The 22584-nt window shown below is 45.6% G+C and overlaps 1 protein-coding gene across 1 annotated transcript; it reads right to left on the bottom strand.

Annotated features, from left to right (window-relative positions):
* Window positions 1-479: 479 nt before the first annotated feature.
* oprl1 (opiate receptor-like 1) lies at window positions 480-22173 on the bottom strand. The gene is made up of 5 exons (XM_084680866.1): window positions 21957-22173; window positions 21378-21595; window positions 7054-7324; window positions 6749-6839; window positions 480-1173 (listed from the first exon to the last, which is right to left on the bottom strand). The coding sequence occupies exons 2-5, from the start codon at window positions 21581-21583 to the stop codon at window positions 650-652; spliced, it is 1092 nt and encodes a 363-aa protein (XP_084536992.1). The 5' UTR covers window positions 21584-21595; window positions 21957-22173; the 3' UTR covers window positions 480-649.
* Window positions 22174-22584: the final 411 nt, after the last annotated feature.

Below are 22584 nucleotides of genomic sequence, written 5' to 3'. Positions count from 1 at the left end.
ACAAAAGATACAAAAACGAACTGATTTGCTGGTAAAATACTATGAGAACAGACATACAGATGACCACATAGATAATAAGACACTGAGAACAAAGCCCCTTAGTCCCTGGTAGGTCAGTCCACCTGATCCTGACCTGGCCTTACCTTGCTGCCACCGCTGATGAGGCCACATCCCTGCTTTGGGAGGTTCCCACAACTACAAACTGATCCCAGGACCTCCCACAAAAAGGGGTCAGGATTGTTCATTCGCCCTGACTGGTGACCTGACACCCTCTTAGATGAGGGGTCAGTGTCCCCAGCCACCCCACCCCACTCCCACCCAGTTTGGCCCCCACTTTGGGGAAGACAATTACCCAACCCCAACCCATTTCTTGCCCCAGTTCCATCCCCAGCTTCTTAGCCTGCCCACCTCAATGGTAGAGACAGCTCCCCAGCACCAGCATCTGCCCATATCCCAGTCCCAGTCTTTACTAACCCATCCCTTACCCAGGCATCTGCTTCTGCCCAAGCCCCTGCCCCAGCTCTGCAGCCAGGCGACAGGGGCGTCGGTTCTGCTAGAGGGTAGTGATCTGAGTCAGCTCTGTGTTGGAGTTGCCTGTCCCTGGGTTGGGTTGGGGCTGGCGCCCCACCAGGGGCAGCTCCACGCCTAGTCATGCAGGGTTTGTGTTGCCGTCCCCTGTCTTGCAGTTGTAGGCCGCCACATCACGCGCGATACTCCGCATGCGACCCTGCTGGCCGTCCAGACGGAACGGGGACGGGTGGCAAAACTCCCGGAAACACCTCTTGAAGTTCTCATCCAGGAAGGCATAGAGGACAGGGTTGAGGCTACTGTTGACGTAACCTAACGCGATGCAGAAGTGCATCAGGGCCACGGTGAGCAGGCTGCCCAGGTTGAAGCCCAAGGACTGGGCCAGGGCCATGATCTGGATGGGAGTCCAGCACACCACGAAGGCTGCCACCACCACCAGGACCATGCGCGTGATGCGCCGCAGGTTGCGGTCTTTCTCCTTGGAGCCAGAGAGGATGCGCACGCTGCGAAGCCGCTTGACCATCAGGCTGTAGCACACGCTGATGATCGCCACGGGGATGAGGAAGGAGAAGACAAAGACGCAGGTGCCGAAGACGGGATCCCAGTAGCTACGGGGTTCTGGGTGGACCACAATGCACTCCACACCTGGGAGGTGAGAGGAAACAATTTTGTCCTATTAGGCGGTAGTGAGTCAGTCAGTCTCTCCCACTTTCATCCACCCCATTCTATCTCTACATTTGCTCTCACAATTCTGTGCTGTGACTGTGACATGAGAATGGGATTGGAGGCTTAAAGAAAGCCCTTAATCTAGGTCTCTGAGGCAGGGTGACCAAACCACCTCCGTTACACCTCAGCTCTGAAACCTAACCGTAGCCCCTGGATTTTCAAAGACCAAAATAACAACAAATGAACATGTTAAACCTCTTCCACTGTGCTCCAATACGCTGAAATAAACATGTTTAACCTTTCATGCTTGAAAAGCTGTCAACACCCTTGTAATTCTGTATATTCTCTAAGGCAATCTCTGTCTCTCACATTTCCTTCTGACGTTTTTGACAAGCTGCCTTTCAAAGCTGCCTCCAAGGTACAAGCCCTTGACAGCTCCATGGGGTAGCTCAACAGCTCTATTACAAGGGCGCACATGCACACACACACACAACAACATACAGCTTTATCAAAAGCAACACAGCTCAATCCCCTTCATCTCTCAGCATTCAACTAACAGAAGTCCCTCCAAAGGTTTGCGTTTTTCTGCCTATGTGTCCTTGGTGACCTAGTTAGACTTACGTCCGCCCCATTGTAAAAAGATGAAGAGAACTTGGGTTGCATCATCTAGACCTAACCCACTACAATGGAACCAGTTGAATAGTCCCAAAGGTGCCTCTGAGGTGCAGATGCTAGTTAAACTGCTGTGTAAACCATAGACATATATATGTCTATGGCGTAAACCCCCTAAAGTGTAGAGCTCTCCATTGAGACTGCAGCAGTCTGCTCTTAGTCTAGCGGTACAGTAGCTGCTTGTGCTTGGTGAACGTTGGACCCTCTCCCACCGCTGTTCTGGGAGCAGACTGATAGATCACAAAGCTGGAGATGTGACAAGAGAATGAAGATGGAGGGTTCTCCTGGGACCGGGGGGGCGGGCTTTCTCTCTGATCAGTAAAGTCATTAACGGGAAAACCAGATAACTGTTCACTCCTTTTTCTCCCCCCGCGATTCCTTCCTTCACAGCAGGTTATTCGTTTTTTTTTTCCAGTCTCTATCTCTCAGTCTTCATCACGTTTCCATCTCTCTCCCCATTTCATTTATCTCCACCTCTCTCTTTTCCACTCATTCTTTCATTTCACCATTGTTGACCACTCTCACTGTTGTACAATAGCAGCGAGTCGATTTGGCCTGGCTAGAGGCTACCATTTAGACAGGTCTCAGTGGAATCCTCTCTTCTGAGTGGTCTGGGGTCCTCACTAGAGGTTTAGTGATGTGCTGAGCGATCGATATGTGTTAAAAAGTTAAAGATGTAACTGTTATCCTGTATAAGAATGATTCTGTGTTGAGTATTCCTTGTGTGCAAAGAGAGGCCTAACCCCAAATCTGAACTCTGGGTAACACTAGGCTCACGTAAACAAGGGGACCTGGGCTTGACCACTATCTTACTGGAGAGGCCATAAAAGAGTTGGTAGAGGGGTCAAAGAGTGCACACAGGCACACACGCGCGCCAGGTCTGTGCAAGGGAGCCAATGAAGAAGAGCCACGGGACGTTTGCATGCCTTTATTTTAAACCAATGACTGTAAAGAGCGGTTCTGTTTAAATAGCTTGCTAGCACAACATGCCAGCAGACAAACTTAATAGCACAATGGCGTGTGATGTTTTGGTCTCCTTATGGGCGGGCCGCAAGCAATAAAGCTTTCTTAACTTGTTCACCGACTGACTGTGCAATGATTGATAGATAAATATTTCTGACAATATGTTTGCTTAAAGAGCACGGAAAGCACATGTAATTCCCACTGTGCTGCCACCAAAGCATTCCAAACATAACAATATGCCGGGTTTGTTATTTTTGTTGTTATACTGGTTAATGATGGCTCAAGTGCTTTGTCTAAACAGCTAAATGGAGACAGTGGACCACAATGTTTTCTGCTGGGCCGGCTGGTGTTATTGTCTAGCAGAGATCGATGGGAGTCACAAATGTTTGACAAGTGCTGTGCCTCCCTGGGCCTTGTGTATTTAAGCACTCAGACTATGAATGTCAAACAGACTGATTTGTTTAAGACCCTCTTGGTCCAGAGGCACAAGGGAGGGTTGGTTTCCACAGGCAGATATTGCACTAAACATTCACACCTCTTAATCTTTCTGTCCTGCTTTCTTCCCTCCCTCTCCTGCCCCTCCTGATGATCAGTGTGGCACAGGTGGGGTTGTGTACACAACATTACATCAGCTAAATATTACCCTGCCTGCAAGATCGCAGTAGGCTATCCACCCACTAACACACACAGGAAGTTTAGCAAGTGGGTGGGTAACTCAGAGGTAAAAACATGGGTTTAGTCAATAGCTGGTTGTCTTGTTTGGCTCAGAGTCTGTAGATTGCATTTAAAATACAGTATGAAGGACTTCCGCTTCCGGCCACATGGCGTAAGTAAAGCAAGGGACTAGCTCCGTGGAAATTTTATTACTTTTTGTTTTCCAGACCAGCTAATTTTAAACAAACTAAGCCACAATTTCCGTGATATCATAATGTCTCTAGGGAAGGACAAACAACTCATGCAGACCACTCTGGAGGATCAGTCTCACGCCGCCACCGCAGGGAAAAGATAAGGTGCTAAAACTATATATATATACATATACATATATATATATGTTTTTTTGGTTTTTTTACATTTTCTGTTTACATGCATACATACACAAATTGTGTATATGTAATTGATTTGTATAAAACTGTGATTTTAAAAATAAAAATACAGTATGAAGATCGTGTCATGATTGCTAATTCTTCTGTTTATGTTTCGTTGTGTTTATGCAACAAGTGATGTCAGATCCATTTCCCCACATGGGCAAAACAGTCTATGCTGCTTGTTAAAACAGCTGGACACGTCTCATGAAAGCTTTATCAGGCTCTCTTCCTCCTTTCTCTCTTCCTTTCCTCTACTCTTCTCGCCTATCCGCACTCCGTCGTTAAGGTGAATCAAAAGCTAGCCTGGTTTGAGGATCATTCTTTTATTTACACCATGAAAAGGTAATGTTCCATCAAGGACACTAGACAAAAGTCATATTACTGAACAAATTATTCAGTCCTGAAATTGATTGGTTAACATGAGTTCCTGATACCGATGTTAACTTACAGTCTCAATGCTTCCCATACGATGGTAACTCGAGACAAACCCAAGTTAACTAACCAAAGTATTTTGTGATGTACCTCGGCTTTTCAGAGTGTGGACAGTACCTGTTCAATAGATCAATCCAACTAATTGCACAAGAGGGCCTCTGCAGTTCAAGCACAAAATCCATTATTGGGATAGAAGCTTACCAAAATACACGAGGGACATCAAACAAACATGTATGGAAGTGTTGCTATCTATCTTTATATTTCTCTATATTGTTTTATCCTTATTTAGTTCTGCATATCTTTATCTTACCTCTTTGCTTCTGACAAAGATGTGTGACTGTCCTGATGGCCTGTGCCAGTCATTCTCACATGAAGCTCTGGCCAATCACCTTGATTGAAGGGGGCTTACAGTATGAGTACGGAGCACACCTATGGTTCATTACTGGACAGCAGAACTAGGTGCAACCCGAACCCTTTATGGAGAGCACTTTTTGCTTGTTGCCTCTCTCCCCTGAAACAGTATCAGGCTAGGCAGCAAATATCGTTTCTGCAGCTCCAGTATTAGTAGGAGTCTATATTTGACTGTTTTGAATACAGGGGCTAACAAACTAACTAACAACCAGCTTCAAAGAGATTTAGAGAAGAACCCCCACTAGCTGGGAGGAGCATGGAGATGGTGGGGGAAAAGGGGAGAGAAAGGACAGACCAAAAGATGGGGTAGTGAATGAAAATGGGGGTAAGACACACCCCCCTATTTTGACGATCTGAAACGCAAGTATCAAAACGCAAAGCGCAAGTAACTTTGTGGGCGTGACTTCAGCTTGGTTGTTATTTTGCCGGCGGGATAAATGACTTATAAATGGCAGTCTAAAAATCTAAAAAGGGTTGGTCTGAAGTAGCTACATTACTAATGGGTGTGGTTTGGGTGTAACGTGCAATAAATCAGAGCATCATCTCACATTCCCTTTAAGAGCAGCGCTTGTTCCATGGCGAATTGCTATTATAACTGCCATAAATCAAAACAATGTAAGGTAGCTTCGCAGAAAGAAGACCCTGGCCTCGCCAGCAGTGCGCACGGACCAAGCTTGCGCCCTCAAAATCGCATCTGAATAATGCGCCATTGACTTTAAACCACGTTTTTCCTGGTCAGTAGTGGAATTGTTTTTTGGAAACTCCAAGATAGCACCAGGGAACGTTTGCGCCGGAACACGCCTCCTTTTTTGCTGAACCGCCCACGGGAGCGCAAAGTCATTTCGACGTGCGTCTGTGGAGGGAAAAGTCGGCTTTGGGTCGAGTGCAAACTAGGAATGACACTTGCGTCGTTGACTAATTCAATTGCGCTGGGTGAAGATAGGGCCCAGAGATTGTGGAAGAGGGAACAACAGAGATTAAGAGAATTAAAGGGGAAAGAGAGAGAAGCAGACAGAAAAAAGAGAGGAAAATATGAAGAGAGAAAAAACAGATGAAAAGAAATAGAGAGAGAGAGAGAGAGAGAGAGAGAGAGAGAGAGAGAGAGAGAGAGAGAAAGAGAGAGAGGGGAGAGAGGAAGAGAGGGAGAGAGCAAAGGGATTGGCATCGCTAAAAGCGAGAGCTACAGAGACTTGCCAGCCCCTACAGGGTTTCAAGAGCTCATTATAGATTCAAAAGAATCTATTAAGACAGTGAATTAACCATGCTAGCAACCGCAGTGTCAGACAGACAGCATAGAAAGAGAGAGAGAGACAGATTTAATCTCCCTCTGCTCTATCTAATACTTTGGCACCACCCTTCTAGCCACTTTCTGGGATCTGAGTGGACTGGATGGGTAAAAAGCAATATAGACCCAATGCCAGCAGCAGGCTGTTTGGCTGATGCCGTTCTACTAGGAATGAAGCCAACAACAAAGTGAATAGCATGTTCCTTTACAGCAGAGAGCAGCAGGATAGACACAGTGTGCTTGGTGCCGTGTGGGAGAGGTGAGGGTCTATAGGAGCACTTATGCCTACTATCGCCATAATCCATTTGGATAACGGGTTTGTTCTGCTGCAAAGCCCACAAGATGACACATCCACAGCTTCAAAAACGGAGTGTTTAGAGAGGGGCAAGAAGAATAAAAGAGAGGGGAAGGAGTGAGAGAAAGAGGTTGAGAGAGAACAGGGGTTGAGAGAGAGAGCGAGAGACAATAGGAATGAGTGCGTGAGAGGCTTGTCCACTTAGACCTCTTCATGAATTATAAATGTGTTTTAAATCTGGACATGTCACTGTTCTCACACGACGGCACGCTCCAGGGGAGGAGAGGCCACACATGGCTGCATCGGGACAGACACACACGCACACGCATGCACTCACACACCCCCTTGCAGCCGTCCAACCAAGCACACATGCCCACAAAAGCATACTGAAGTATATCCAGCTCCACCTACTGTTCTGCTCCACCTCCACCTCCACGTTCCCCAACACCATGGCAGGAACACCGAATGCAGAGGCCAACACCCACACACAGATGTTGACTACCTGGAGAGCATCACAGGGAGAGTAGGAGATATCACAGTAGGAATAGGAGATATCACAGTGGGATCGGAGATTTTACTGTGGTAATAAGAGGGGATTAGAGTAGAGATAAAAGGGAATCATACAGGAATGGGAATATGAGGAATCACCATGGGAACAGGAGAGATAGATTATTTAATCAGTCAGCCAATAAACACAGCATAATCTTGTCAGTCACCTTTGCCTTGTGTGGGGTCCTCATATCCAGGGCTTTGACAGGGTGACAGACAGCCACATAGCGGTCTATACTCATTACTGTTAGGGTGAAGGTACTGGTAAACATGTTGTAGTAGTCGATGGAGATCACCGTCTTGCACAGGGCATTCCCAAAGGGCCAGAAGCCCAGGAAGACGTCAGTCCCCTGGAAGGGCAGCGTGGCCAGCACCAGGGAGTCAGCCAGGGCCAGGTTAAAGATGTAGATGTTAGTAGCTGTCTTCATCTTGGTGTACCTGAAAAGAAGAGGAGATGTGTGTGTGTAATACCGCAGTGGAGAGAGAGAGAACTTTGTGAATTTGTTCTGAGAATGAGAGCACAGCCTACATATGAGTCACAGTCATGGTGACGGGTTGGGCAGATGAACAAGAACCCACCCAGACTGAGACGGGCATGAAGCTAGATATATATTCATCAAGAACTCTCTTGTAAACACTCTTTCTAACGCTCTTCTCCCTGATCTCCAGCCCTGAGGAGCACAGATTGAAATCACTGCACTGGAAAACTAAGTTCCTCACAAAGCCCACACAATTTGATGTGCGCACAAACACACACTCATGAATAAACACATATGCACAAGCACATGCGCATACACACAAGCATGAAGACACAGAGAGACGGAAGACAGATGTTATAAGAGAGCCAGATCGTGAGAGCACTAGAGAGAGAGAGAGAGAGAGAGAGAGAGAGAGAGAGAGAGAGAGAGAGCTTAAACAGCTGTTTAATTGTCATTGTCGTCACTGTTTCCAGGGTTTCCATAAAGAGAAACTTGCTGATCACATGTCCATGTTGACAGATAGACAACCCGATAGGTGGACAAATAGACCCATTGGCTGCCAATTCAACCGACATTCAATAACCTATCCACTTTCAATTCACCTGAAACACAATGCATTGTGGTCCAGACAGTGGGGTTAACACTTGCACAGCTGTGGAATCCCTTCCATTCCATCCCTACTGTTTTTCTGACGTGGGCTCAAGAAATCCCTTTTCAAGCTTGACTAACTACTTTTTGCTTTTGTTTACTACTTATTGTGACATGTGCAAACTTGCCCCTTCACTGCACTTTGTTTTTAAGATCTTGTTAAACCAATGTCTGACAAGAAACTGCAAACACAAAACTGTTTGATGTTGTACTTATATAACATGGATTTTGCTGCACTCACTGTACTCTGCAATATTGTAGTTGAGAAGTTGTTGTTGCACTGCTGAGATTTTTGCTGAGAGTTTTATACTATATATTTGACTGTAGCTGAGACATTATCTTATATTGTTCACAGTGCCTGGTAGTTGAGATGTGGTTACTTAGTCCAGTGCCTATAGTGCAGTAAATATAGTTCCTTGATTCTGATCACAAAAATACAGTTAGAACTCTGCACCTCTGATCCTTGATATCATGCTGTACTTTCCATATGCACAATTTGAATGTCCCTTTGGATACAATACGAGTCTGGTAAATGAATAAAACGTAAAGTAATATGTGAGCACAATTCACAAATGGTTTAGACAGGCACTGTTTAATAACAGACTTGCGCATGCTACAGCAAGAAACTCCTGTCCATTCATTTTTCATCCAAATACATTCTGTTCTGTACAGTACTGCACTGCACTTTGTGAGAAGGCTCTGTCCTTTTGAGCTCCCCAGCTGAGGATGATTGACAGGCACAGTTACCATGGTCGCCCGGAGGTCTGAGAGTCAGAGAAAAGGCTGTATGAATGATGAGTTTGAACAAATGGGAGACTGATTATCCACCGGCTTTGAAAACTTTCACGCAATGCAGTTCAATCCTGACTCGTTCTCTTCCTGCTCTCTCTCTCTCTCCCTCCCCACCTCTCTCTCCCTCCCCCCCCCCCTTTTTCTCTCTCTCTCTCTCTCTCTCTCTCTCTCTCTCTGTCTCTCTCTCTCTCTCTCTGTCTCTCTCTCTCTCTCTCTCTCTCTCTCTCTCACTTTTTCCAATTCAAACCTGTCCTTTCTCACTCCCTTCTAACTGCACCCACTCTGCTAGTTATCCCCATTCTGTCCTCTCAATCTCTTTTCCCTTTTTCAGTTCAATCGTCTTCTCTCTCCTTGTAACAACATTCCTCTTGCTATCCTCACTCCTCTCTCTCCGCCTCCTTCTTTCTCCCTCCCTCATCTTTGCATTTTCTGGTTTGCATTCTGAAGGTAACAGACCCTTCTACAGAAAGAATATTTCATGTTTCCTCTGACTGCCTACTGTCTGTCTGTGGGGACCCAGCACTGGGCTCCCATCTCCTCTCCTCCCCTCTCCTCGCCTCCCTCCTCCTCTCCTCTCCTCGCTTCCCTCTTCCTCTCCTCTCCTCACCTCCCTCCTCCTCCTCTCCTACCTCCTCCTCTCCTCTCCTCGCCTACCTCCTCTTCCCTCCTCCTCTCCCATCCTCCCTCCTCGCCTCCCTCCTCCTCCTCTCCTTGCTTCCCTCCTCCTCTCCTCTCCTCTCCTCACCTCTCTCCTCCTCCTCTCCTCCCTCCTCCTCTCCTTTCCTCGCCTACCTCCTCCTCCCTCCTCCTCTCCTCCTCGCCTCCATTCTCCTTTCCGCGTCTCCTCGCCTCCCTCCTCCTCCTCTCCTTGCCTCCCTCATCCTCTCCTCCCCTTCTCGCGTTCCTCTTCCTCTCCTTGTCTCCTCCCTCATCGACTCCCTTCTCCTCTTCTCTCCTCTCCGCCCTCCTCGCCTCCCTCCTCTTCTCCTCCTCTGTGGACTGTAATGACTGTCCAATTATCTGTAGCATTTCCTGCTCTCTGCAGCAAGACCCTGCTTCATGACAGCATCTGGGGTCTGGACTCGGTGGAAGGGAGGGAGGCAGGGAAACAGGAGCTGAGATAGGAAGGGAGGGATGGGAAAAGGAGAAATAAAAAAGGAAGTGAAATGGAGGGAGAGATGGAAGGGGATGTGTGGGAGGAATAGGGACACAGAACATCTTATTCTCTATAACCAAAACATGAGATTTTGCTGTTTTGTAATACAGTATGAAATAGTTATTTGATGCTACTGTGTGTTTGTCTGTATGCGTGTTTGTGAAGAACATCTTTACAGTAAGTTGATTTCAAATAATAAAGCAAACATACATGCTCACAGACACACACACACACACCAGGCAATTTCATGAAAGTATAGTTAAAGACTGGCCTTATTCATTACATGAAAGCAACAAGCATGTGGTAGAGGAGGTGATCCATCATTCTGCTAAGTGGCGCCCTCCTTCTCTTCGATCTCCTTCCTGCCTCCCTCTCTGTTTTATTCCTTCTTGCTTCCCTCTCCTCCTTTCTTCCTACCTCCCTCTATCTTCTCTCCTCCCTTGTTCCTGCCTCCCTCCAGCTTCTCTCCTTCCTGTTTCCGTCTCTCCTGTCACCATCCTGACACCCTGACTTCATTCTTCCTTCCTGCCTCCTTCTCTCCTCTCTCTTTCCTGCCTCCTTCTCTCCTCACTTCCTTCCTGCCTCTTTCTCTCCTCTCTCTTTCCTGCCTCCTTCTCTCCTCACTTCCTTCCTGCCTCCTTCTCTCCTCTCTCTTTCCTGCCTCCTTCTCTCCTCTCTCTTTCCTGCCTCCTTCTCTCCTCACTTCCTTCTTGCCTCCTTCTCTCCTCTCTCTTGCCTGTTTTTCTCTCTCCTCACTTCCTTCCTGCCTCCTTCTCTCCTCTCTCTTTCCTGCCTCCTTCTCTCCTCTCTCTTTCCTGCCTCCTTCTCTCCTCACTTCCTTCTTGCCTCCTTCTCTCCTCTCTCTTGCCTGTTTTTCTCTCTCCTCACTTCCTTCCTGCCTCCTTCTCTCCTCTCTCTTTCCTGCCTCCTTCTCTCCTCTCTCTTTCCTGCCTCCTTCTCTCCTCACTTCCTTCTTGCCTCCTTCTCTCCTCTCTCTTTCCTGTTTTTCTCTCTCCTCACTTCCTTCCTGCCTCCTTCTCTCCTCGCTCCTTCCTGCCTCCTTCTCTCCTTCCTTCCTTCCTGCCTCCTTCTCTCCTCACTTCCTTCCTGCCTCCTTCTCTCCTCTCTCCTTCCTGCCTCACTCTTTCATGGTCTGCTGAATGGTCTACCACCAACAACCTGAACAGAAGAGTGGGACATGAATATTGCATGGCCTTGCCATGTCAGATGATTTATCTAAAATAATTACAGCATTTCTGTGCCTTGCAGCCTTGCAACTCCATAAAGAGGTGGGGGAATATGGTTAAGCTGATCCCGTTTCATCTTCCATACGGTGAGGTTTCAAATATTCATAATTAGTTTGAATAATTCAGGCACAGTGTAGATTGTCAAGGCTGTCAGTGGCAGGGCAGAGCAAGACACGAGTCATGTATGCATTTTATTCTTTGGTTTCAAATGAACGGTGTGTATGCATGCTCTAAGTGTTAGTGTTTGAATGCCTGTCTACAGGGGGGCTTCACTAACAATACTCAATCAACACAGGAAGTGTCTGGGTGTGTGAACACTTTCCATTCCGCTTGGTAAAATAATCAGACATTTCCAAACAAATAAAGCAAAAACAGAAGCAAGAGCAATTTTCTGAAAATCATTCAGTTGAGTTAAGATACTCGAGAAACATATTTAACAGACGGGTATGAAAGCAGCCTTTTTAAGAGAGCAGGTCTGTTTGCATGTGATTAACGTCTTACAAGAAAGAATCGACAAGACCATGCTTCTGGTAAATGCTAACCTCTCCCTTTGAAAACATGAGTCATTAGTCCTAAATATGTCTAAAACAAAGCAGCTACCTCTTCTTCTAACATTACCACGCACGCGCGCACACACACACACACAGCACAGCTTACAATGTAGGATGTTGCTCCTTTTCTTTCTCTCCTACAATAAGAATTAAATTAGAGAAACAAAGACAAACTTCTAAAATATTATATATATATATATATTTATTTATTTTTAGGCCTGTAATCTGAACTGTGAATCCCTAGCAACCGCTGGCCAGTTGCCCTGTGAACAGCATCTGTGACGCAAATCATTCTGGCCTCTGGTTCAAATAGTTCTGCTTTTTCACCCTGCACCGAAGATTTCCTCAATCCCAGCTGAGCAGCTGTGCTCAGGTTCCCAGCACACATCTTCATTATCCAGCTGCATTGATTGGCTGAGGCTTTGTGTGGTACAGCAAGGGTGAGTTTTAACTCAGACTATACGTGTCATACACTCCCACATAGAAACTCACAGCAAGAACATTCTCTCACTAATTGAGAAAAATCCTCTTTTTGCACGCCCCCTCAGCAAGTGGACCTCCACTCAATATGTGTGTGCACGTGTGTATGGCAATAATAGACTAACGGAGAGGATATGAGGCTTTTGACATTTAGACAGAAATGGAGAGGACACTTCCATTATCCCAATACACTCACACCTTTCAATGGGTTAAAAACAATAATGGAAAAGATAACAGATTTCCAATAAGACCACGTCGCCATTGGTAGACAATAGTGCCTTCGCGGTCTCAGTTACAGCAGGCTAATGAAAGGCATGGAAGGTCGAGGTTAGGTAGGGCGGGCGGGTGGGCGGACAAAGCCTCCTCCTTTAAAGCCGGAGACCCCAGTCAGCTTCCCAGTAAACACACCTGTTCTGACTCACATCTTTGTTCACCCCATCTTTTGTGGTCAGCTCTTAAAAAGTTATCTCAACCTTTCCTAGCACTTGCCTTAACTCCAAGCCTAACTCTACATCTAACTCTAAGGTTAAACGGGTTGTTGTCATCCTTATTTGTATAAGTATACCTTATTTTAGAGTTCTTTCCCCTGGAACAGATTTCATGTTCCAACCTAGGGAGGCCGTCGCTGTCTTAGTGTGTGGGGCTGCTTCAAATACCCCTTTGTAACATGCTTGCGTGTAAAAAGGGCTATACAAATACATTTTATTTTATTTTGATTTGATAACCATTCCATGCTGAAATTTAACTACTTGGATTGGAGACATACTGTACTGTAAACAGGTAAAATTATTTTGATGACATTTTTTTTCCAGCTCAGATGGAGTGGACCTTAGTAGAAGAGTTCTAATAAGGCTAGGCCATCATAGTAGGCTCTTACTGTAAGTCCTCCACTCTCTCTGGCCAACTTCTGGTTCTAAATGCCCACATACGTGAGTCATATAGAGAAAAGAGTGCTGGTCTACATTAATACCTTTTTAAAGTATTTTTTTTCCTTTTCTCCTCCAAACTTCTGCCAGAAAGGAGATGGAAAAGTTCTCTATATGATTACAGCCTTTGATGCAGATATATGTGAGTAGGAGGAAAAAGGAAGGAAGAGGGGGGGGGGGGGGGGGGCAGAGAAAGAAAGAAAGAAAGGTATATAGAGAGAGATAAAGAGAAGGTAGAGGTAGAGAGAGTGAAAGAGAGTTAGAGACGGAGAGACACGGTGAGAGAGAAGGAGCATTTACATGCTGGCTACCCGACTCTTGATATCAAATGCGTGTGCGTGAGTGTGTTTACGAGCAGCGCCAGACAGGTCAGGAATATTCACAGACATTCAGAGATCAAACTACTACATCAGTATTTTAGCGCCCTGGGAACGTAGCCTACATCAATGCAACGCGAACCTCAAGTTCCAAAACCTAGCTCCAGCACAATAGCCTGTCATCTTCTCTCTGCCGCTTAGAGAGCATGTGGTCATACAAATGTTAAACAGAGTAGCACCATTTGTATCATATTTGATACATGCGTTTCAGAGACGTCTACGTCATCATCATGAGCAATACTTTCCTAAAAACTGTTGCATACAATCCTAGATATGTCGTCTGATAATTGGTAGATTTTCAATGCACTACGGGCAGTATCTGGCATTTAAATACCGTTTCCAAAATGGCCGCCGTCACGAAGTGACTCGTTCGTTTTCGGCAGGGACGATCGTAGCGAATTTTGAAAAAGTTACAGTAAGAATAACTTTTATAGTGATTTTATAGTGACTGATTTTTAAATATTTATATTTACTGTGTTGAAGCAGCCTATAATTGCGTAATGTTTCATCTATTATTTTATAGTAAAAACGTGTTGAAAATGTATATCAAATATGATACAGCAAGTTTTAAAGTAATATTTTACCAAGTTTCCCGCATAGCCAATATACTGTGTTTTATGATGCAATCTAGATTTTGTCATATCATAACGCCAAATACACTATTTTGTAAAGTTTAAAACAAATTAAAAGTAATGATGTCATATTTAGCTTGGGATTTGTGTGTTTTTATATACAAAAACAAAACTGTGGACCTACTTTCTTCATTTGTTGGCATTAAACCCCTGGGAAGTGTGAAACGCTGTGATTGAAAATCCAAAAATCACATAATGGTTCCCAGACCAGCCATTGTTGAAACATAAAACAAGTTCATGGGAGGTGTTGACCTCCCAGATATGCTGTCTGCACTTTACAAGTTCAGGTTCTAATGGTATATGTATATTACAAGGACTGTAAAAAGGTTCTTGTTTGGGAAAAAATAAGAACCAAACCACCTCAAATGTTCCAAAAGCAGTAAAAAACATTTGTTATTGTTTCAAAAAGTAATAGTGTTGCAATAAATACATTGACGAATATGCTTGATGTATCAAATGTGATGCAAATGAAAAATCTATGTAATATATGTACATTCAATTATTTTAATTTTTTATATATGTTTTGACTTAAGGTCCAATACACTATAATAACAAATAAACAGAATTTTCTGGATATTAGTTGATGTGTCAGGCTTCACAGGGTTAAGTCAACAGAAAAGACATGACATTGCAAAATAGCCAGAAATATAATGGAAAGCGAAGGAGGATGTCGTGAAGATCGAGGCGGAAAATACCCAATCAGATTCTATTCTCCTTATTCTGAATGAAAACACAGAAGCACACTCCAAAGCAATTATGCAACAGACGTCACTAACGCAGCTATTCCTTCATATGTAAAGCGGCGCTCCAACAGCTGTTGCATAGAACTGACGCACATGAATATAGCGCACTGTAGCTGTTTAGGTTGGTTGAAATCTAAGACTGAGAGGTCTATCTGCTGGCCTGGCCAGAGAGTTTACTGTGTGCAGACCAGTGCTTCAGAACAGTTTAGCTCAATGTTCTTTCGTTAGACTACATTAGTCATTTAGCAGACGCTCTTTTCCAGAGACTACAGCTGAATATCTCTACAGTTATACTAATCTTTTCTGTTTTTATGCTCTTATCATCTCTATAGCTGGACGTCTCCTCGATATTTCCATTTTAGAATTTGTTCTTGATGCATTGAGATAGTTTGGTGGTTAAATGCTTGTGTGTGTGTCTGCTCGATAACTGTTCTGCAGTTCATTATTTATAAAGTTGCATCCTGCTGGGTGTCTCAGGTGACTGTGCTTGTCCATCCCCAGTGTTGGTAGTGATTAAATCAGCAGAAAGTGGTGCTCCTGCTGACTGCCCTCTCTGCCAGACGACTGTTTATGACTCCAGCAGAGGCTGATTTACTCTTACACAGATATGGGGGAGAGGGGCTGAATCCTGGACTGGGAGGGAGGGAGGGGAGGGGTGGAGTGGAGAAAGAGAGGGAAGTAAGGGGTATAGGATAGGGAGAGGAAGAAGAAGAAAGACAGAGAGAAAGGAATGAGAGAGGTTATAGAAAGGATGGGAAGACAAAGAGCGAGAAAGAGAATAATAAAAGAGAGGGAGCTTGAAAGAGCAAAGGAGAGGTAAGACAGACCACTGACAATGGCTCATTTAATTTCAAAATCAATGAACATGAATGACCTGCCGGAGCATAAAATATTTATAAATTAAGTTTGGCACAGAGAGAGTTTTTACAGAAGGCCTGCTAACTACACGACCATGCTGTTACCACTGAGGCAGTGTGATCTACCTCCCCTCCCACCTTCTCTTCCACCTCTTCTCGTCTCCTCTCCTTTCTTTTCTGTCTCCTCCCCTCACTTCCCCTCTCCCCAACATTTGAATTCTCTATAATAATTCCCGTGTTTCTGAAAAGGACTTCATGTCACCAATGTGTTTCGGTTGACTGTGGTAATCAGACAGGGGACAAAGAGGAAGGTCATCAAGGACGGCAGCACAGAGACTCATTAGGGTCTTACCTGTCACTCTCACTGTCAGTTCCAGCAGCTGTCCACACACACACACACACACAGAGCAAAATGCCTCTGCACCAAGCACACATTAAAGGCCCCCTCCTCCACACACACACACACACACACACACGCACGCACGCACGCACGCACGCACGCACACACACCAAAGGCATCCAACAGAGATAAAAACGTCTGCCTGTTTCAGCAGCATCTAGCTGCAGTCTGTGAATAATGAATGCCAGCAGAGAAACGAATACAGCAGGTTTGCATCATGTCCTGCAGGTTTAGAGAGAAAGAGAGTGAGAGAGAGGGAGGAATGGAGGGAGGGAGGGAGTGGAAGAGAGAGTCTGAGGGAGGGAGCTGAGCTCTGACATGAACATTAAATGGAGACAGCTGTGATTGCTGACTGGTTCCATGAAGACCGTCACCTGATGAATTTAGTTGTTATCTACTTTCTAACGCGCTGTTCGTTGTCTGGAAGGCTTCAGTAGACTTGTATTAGTGTGTCCGGTATAGTAAACCATTATCATCACCTTGATACAACTTATCATCAAGCACATCTCCCTTCTTCTCTTCCTCTGAACTCCTTCTCTCCTCACATTTTCTACTCTCCTTCCATTTCACCATTCATCATCCCTCCTTAGCGTTTCCTCCTTCACACCTCTCAACACACTCTCCACACTGGCCCTCCCCTCTCTAAAAGCGTTGGGCCATTTACAGCTGCCAACTAAATGATACCTTGTAAAAGATAAACAGGATAAACAGTCATCAGCCTACTGTCTAGGCCACACACACACACACACCCTGCTCATACGAAAGGCTCTATAGCTCCCCCATATGAGGCCCCTCATTAGCTTCGCCGCAGACAGCACCGCTAGCGCCCCGTGCTCGTCCACCATGACAAATGGTCCAACCAGATACAATCATTGACTCAATGAGGTAACGCCCCCCCTTCCCTTCTCAGACACACACACACACACACACACCCCTACCTCCCCGACTAGACCACCATTTCACTGGTTTGCTATTTTGGTCTTGGTAGCTTTCTCACCGTGGCACTCAGGTTCCCAATGTTCATTTGTTAGTTGCTAAATGGAATGACGTCCTGGTTTGATTGCTCGGCACCGGCAGAAGTGGGGAACAGGGAATGAGTGTGGATATCCATTATCATGTTTCCAGCATGTTTTTGTTGAGTGTGGGTTGGTGTGTATTTGTATGAGTGTGTACATGTTTCTTTCACCTCACTCAATAATGACATGTCACAGACATTGTGACAGCAGGCTGTCTTTGCATTTCCCTCCTTCTGTTCTTCTTGCCAGCTGTCTTTTCTATCCGTTCATACTTCTGTCCTCTTTTGTCTCTTCTCTCTTTCTTTTCTCTCCCTCCCTCTTTCTCTCTCTCTCCCTCCCTCTTTCTCTCTTCCTGTCTCTCTCTCTCTCACACACACACACACACACACACACACACACACACACACACACACACACACACACACACACACACAGACACACACACATTCACATACACTCTGAGTTGGAAATAAATTACACCACAATCCAGTTATCGAGTGACTGAGTTTAGTCCAGTGACCAGTGGCCTGACAGGTTAGGGATAATAGCATAAAACACACACAAGTACAGTCTTGTAAAAACACATGGATACACACCAGTACAAATACACACCCACACACATGGGAAATGCTAGCAGACACTCCTGTGGACAGAAACCAGTTGTGACTGGCCTGATGTGCCAGAGGTGGCAATAAAGAAATGAAAAAAAGTCTCATTCTCTCCCTTTCTCCTGTAACCAGAGATTTAAACCCCCTCCCTCATTCCATGTTTGCAGAATTGCTCTCATTTTAGAGGCCTTTGAAATGAACTCATAACTCATCAGCACTATCATGGTCACTCATTAGTATGGGCCTGTAGACTGTCAGGCTTGCACACACACATGCACACACACACATAACATAAACACTTGTGAAATTGCTATTTCAGATATAGCCAGCAGCCAGTTAATTGGCCGGTAAAGATGTAATTACTCACGCACGCACACACACACACACACGCACACACACACACACTAAAATATCCAGGGGAAAAGCATCCAAAGCAACCAGCACTCTCAACAGGAGATCAATGGGCCATAAAGATGTAGATATGCAATCAATCTACCCCCCCCCCCCCGCACACACACACACACACACACACACACAGGAACAGTGTCTGCACAGCAGTTTGCCACTCACATAGGTTAGCGGAGTGCAGGTTCTATTTGTTGTTTTCCATTTCCCTCTGCAGTGTCAAGTCAGTGGGATTAATTTATTCACACACACGCTCAACCCGATATGTGTCATCCGATATTTGTGGAGTCAGATGGAGTTGTAAGCAGAGTGTCCCTAGATCACCGCAATGATCAGGTCCAGCAGCAAAAACAAAACACCCAGCAACATTTTGACCTGCAGACCTACATGTATAGAGTATTTCAATATTATTCTAAGCAGATCAAAGTGGCCTCTGCAGTGGCTCCACTCCACTGTGGCTGACTCACATGCAAGGTGAGGGGTGTACAAGTGTGTTTTTATTTCAATCTCTCTCTTTCTCCATCTTATCTATTTGTGTGGCAATCTTGCTCTCACACAGCTCTTCAAAAAAAATTAGACCACTGCACCTTTTTCTTTCATTGTATTCGTTCAAGTTGAGAAGGACCATTTTGAGTGAGGAACAGAAGGGTCAAATGTAAGAAATTCAAGAAAAAAAGTGCAGTGTGTTCTGTGGTTCGCGGCACTATAGCTAAAATGTGTGTTTGAGTCTTGATGTATCTCTCATATCAATATGGCTTGGGATGTTTCTAATACAAAGGAAGAGAGAGAGGGGGAGAGAGCGAGAGAGAGAGAGAGAGAGAGAGAGAGAGAGAGAGAGAGAGAGAGAGAGAGAGAGAGAGAGAGAGAGAGAGAGAGAACGCTGAAAGCTCCTAGCAGCATAGGTCTCATCGTCTTGTTCAATACTACCTCTTGCAAGTTACAGTTCAGGGTAGACAGTTGATATAGGGGCTCCCAGACGAAGAACCCACCAACACCAGATATATTACACAAACACACAGACACCCACACACAGAGACACACACATACACACACACAGAGACACACACACACAGACACACACGCCGTCTGAGACTGATCATCCTTGTGACCAAGCAAACTCTGGACAGGGTGGTGCCAGGTTCGTCCAACTGTAGCTGGCATGAACACACAGACAGATGAACACAGACAGATGGACACAGACAGATGAACACAGACAGATGAACACAGACAGATAAACACAGACAGGTGAACACAGACAGATGAACACAGACAGATGGACACTGACAGATGGACAGGACCAGACATCTGCTGAGTGTTGGGGACTCCATAGTTCTGGTGAAAAGAGAGTCTGAGGGTATGAACACAGAGCTTAGGTTACCATGAGAGAGGACAAGGGAAAAAGAGAGAGAGAATAAGTGTGTGTGTGAGAGAGAGAGAGAGAGAGAGAGAGAGAGAGAGAGAGAGAGAGATGAATAGGGGTGTCTTGCTGTGCCCGCCATAACTCCTCCTTCCTCTGATAGGTTGTTTCTTAGAACAGCTCTCTTTCAGTGTCTACCTGGAAGCTTCTCGAGCCTCCAGTCGTTACATACACACACATCTGTACAGCCTGTAGCTTCCCCATGACACCTAATCTCTCTCTCAAACATCTGCAGCCTCTTACTTCTCTGTCCTCCTGGCGCACGCACACACACACACAGTCCTTACTGTATTCACTCATTCCTGCTGTCCTTGTTTTCTTTCTCGCTCTCATAGCCACACTCTCACCCTCTAGCCCTCTACTCTTCAGACCACTGCAGCAGGTTTCTAGGAAACCCAGTGGTCCCTTGAGAAGACAGCATACAGATGACACAGTGCAGCATATGTCACTGGTGAAGGAGAGGAGCACCGTAGCATCTTCCACCAGATCCCTGTCACCCCCCCCCCTCAACAACAACAGGTGCACGTCACGTGACCCCCTCTAAGACGTGTGATGTGTCTGCCGACATTTACATTTAGTCATTTAACCAGCTCCAACCAACTAGCTCTTAACCAGAGCGACTTACAGTAAGTACAGGGACATTCCCCTTGAGGCAAGTAGGGTGAATTGCCTTTGCCTAAGGACACTACACAATTTGTCACGGCCGGGGGAATCGAACCGGCTACCTTCCAATTAATAACTCAATTCCCTAACCGCTCAGCCAACCTCAGAGCCTGACATGGACATGTGGAGGAGTGAGTCTGAATGGATAATGGATGGACGCACGGCTAGCTCTGTGGCGCACACCGCCCAGGGACCTGGGCTGCTGCGGGACACATCCAGGGTCGTGGCCCTGCTCCAACCTCATCTCTGGGGTTAGCCCGCTAGAGGTTAGCAGCTCTGTCACACTCTGGTGTTAGGGTTACTTGAATGGGACCCAACAGTCATGGGGATTATCAGGACAGAGGATCCCTATATGACCTGCACTGTTTATCATATGTACCTCCATGTAACTCTTACTACGTAAACAGTTAGGCCTGTCCCAGGACACCCAAAAACGTGCTTTGTCATCATTCTCCACGCAGATTCTACAGGGTCAATTGGCTGTTTTAGATTAGTGAAGAAAAATAAGAATCTTAAAAGTAGCACCTTTTATCTCTAGAGATGGCATGTTGTCTACTGTGAAGCCAAGCTTGTACAAACACAAGCATACAGATAGTCATGACACGTGTACTTCCATACAACTATAAAAGGGACAGTACCAGTTGATTGTGTTTCACCAGTTGCCCAGTGTACAATAGGCATGATATGTAATACATGCTTCTCAACAAGTATCAGTCACCTGCTTTCTGTATGAAAAGTCATCAACACTGCAGAAAAGTTTCAATAGGACAGGTGGAGAAAAAAATGTATACTATCCATTTTCAAGAGGCCCTGTGAACATGGCAGATACACATGGAGGAATAAAAAAGGACAAAGGCCTGAACATAAACACACACACACACACACACACACAAATAACCCACACACATTCATGCCTTCCATGGGTGGCTACTTCATATACACAGGACATTTTAAGCCCATGCCTAAACATGAACACGTGACCCAAGAACGCCATACAGGTTTTTTTTTTTTTTCATATTTTTTTTTAAATGGGGCCCAAAATTCCTGCCGGCGCCCTTGAGTAACAGTTGACCTAAGTTGCATGTGCCTCTTACCTGATGATGACGTACATGACCAGACAGTTGCCCACGAGCCCCACCACGCAGACGATCATGTAAACCACCACTATGGTCATCTTAATGCCGGTTGGAAGGTAGGTGTCGGTGTCGTTGTATGGCCCGCTGAAGTTGTTCTGGAACAAGGATTCGTTATAGAAACGGAAGTGGCTCAGGTCTGCCACCGTCTCGCTTGCGAACTCCATGAAGACCGTCACCTGATGAATTGAGGTGAATTTAGTTGTTATCTACTTTCTAACGCTGCTGTTCGTTATGTCTGTAAGGCTGCAGTAGACTTGTGTAAGTGTGTCTAGTATAATGTTGTAGCGTGCTAAACAAACTAAGCACAAGCCAACACAGAAACGCTGCAGAACAGCTCATGGGGCACACTGCGACTGGACAATACATTTGCTGGAGCATACACCGCAACAGTTATTATTTTGATCATTTTCTGTTGATACGCCGCTGTAGACTCCAAGTACTTTTAACTACAGTCAGTAAGCATCAATATCCTACTGTTCTATCGCACCAAAATACACCGCAGAGTGAAACATTCCCACGCATGCATGCATACCATACCGTTAATTATGAAGCTAATGCAGCCTTCGTTGTTGAGAAGCCGTTAAACGCGTTCTCTTGTGCTTACACAGACGAAACCGATAAGTTGATTGTTGGTTTTCGCTCTCTGATTGTATTGTAGTCTATCTTCGGTTATTTATGTCAGACTCCTCACGTTGTTCAGTTTTTCATTGCCCCAAGTGGTCCAGATTTTCCACGGTCTCTAGGACGATAGAAACATTTCTACCTCAATAACACACTGACTGAGGGAGGGAGGGAGGGAGGGAGGGAGGGAGGGAGGGAGGGAGGGAGGGAGGGAGGGAGGGAGGGAGGGAGGGAGGGAGGGAGGGAGGGAGGGAGTTATTCCCTAGCTTTCCTGGCTCCTTCGATTCTTTCCGTATATCTCCTGAGCTAAGACAGACCTCAGCGTCTCCCCTCTCTCTCTCTCTCTCTCTCTCTCTCTCTCGCTCTCCTCTCTCTCTCTCTCTCTCTCTCTCTCTCTCTCTCTCTCTCTCTCTCTCTCTCTCTCTCTCTCTCTCTCTCTCTCTCTCTCTCTCTCTCTCTCTCTCTCTGTTTCTTTCACTCCCGTTTGCCATAAGAGCCAAATGTGCCTGCTACACTCAGCCTAACTTTTTAACATCTCTCTCAG

This window comes from Hypomesus nipponensis, chromosome 18 (assembly GCF_054491055.1).
Source record: "Hypomesus nipponensis isolate SF chromosome 18, ASM5449105v1, whole genome shotgun sequence".
Taxonomy (NCBI): domain Eukaryota; kingdom Metazoa; phylum Chordata; class Actinopteri; order Osmeriformes; family Osmeridae; genus Hypomesus; species Hypomesus nipponensis.
Note: the sequence above shows the minus strand (reverse complement) of the source record. Positions and strands in the feature narration are given on the sequence as shown.

Coding starts and splice junctions, on each gene's coding strand:
- oprl1 (XM_084680866.1), bottom strand. CDS start 21,583: ATGGAGTTCGCAAGCGAGACGGTGGCAGACCTGAGCCACTTCCGTTTC. Junction 6,840..7,053: donor GGACCCCACACAAGGCAAAG/GTGACTGACAAG, acceptor GATGCTCTCCAG/GTAGTCAACATCTGTGTGTG. Junction 1,174..6,748: donor GGTGGAGGTGGAGCAGAACA/GTAGGTGGAGCT, acceptor CTCACCTCCCAG/GTGTGGAGTGCATTGTGGTC.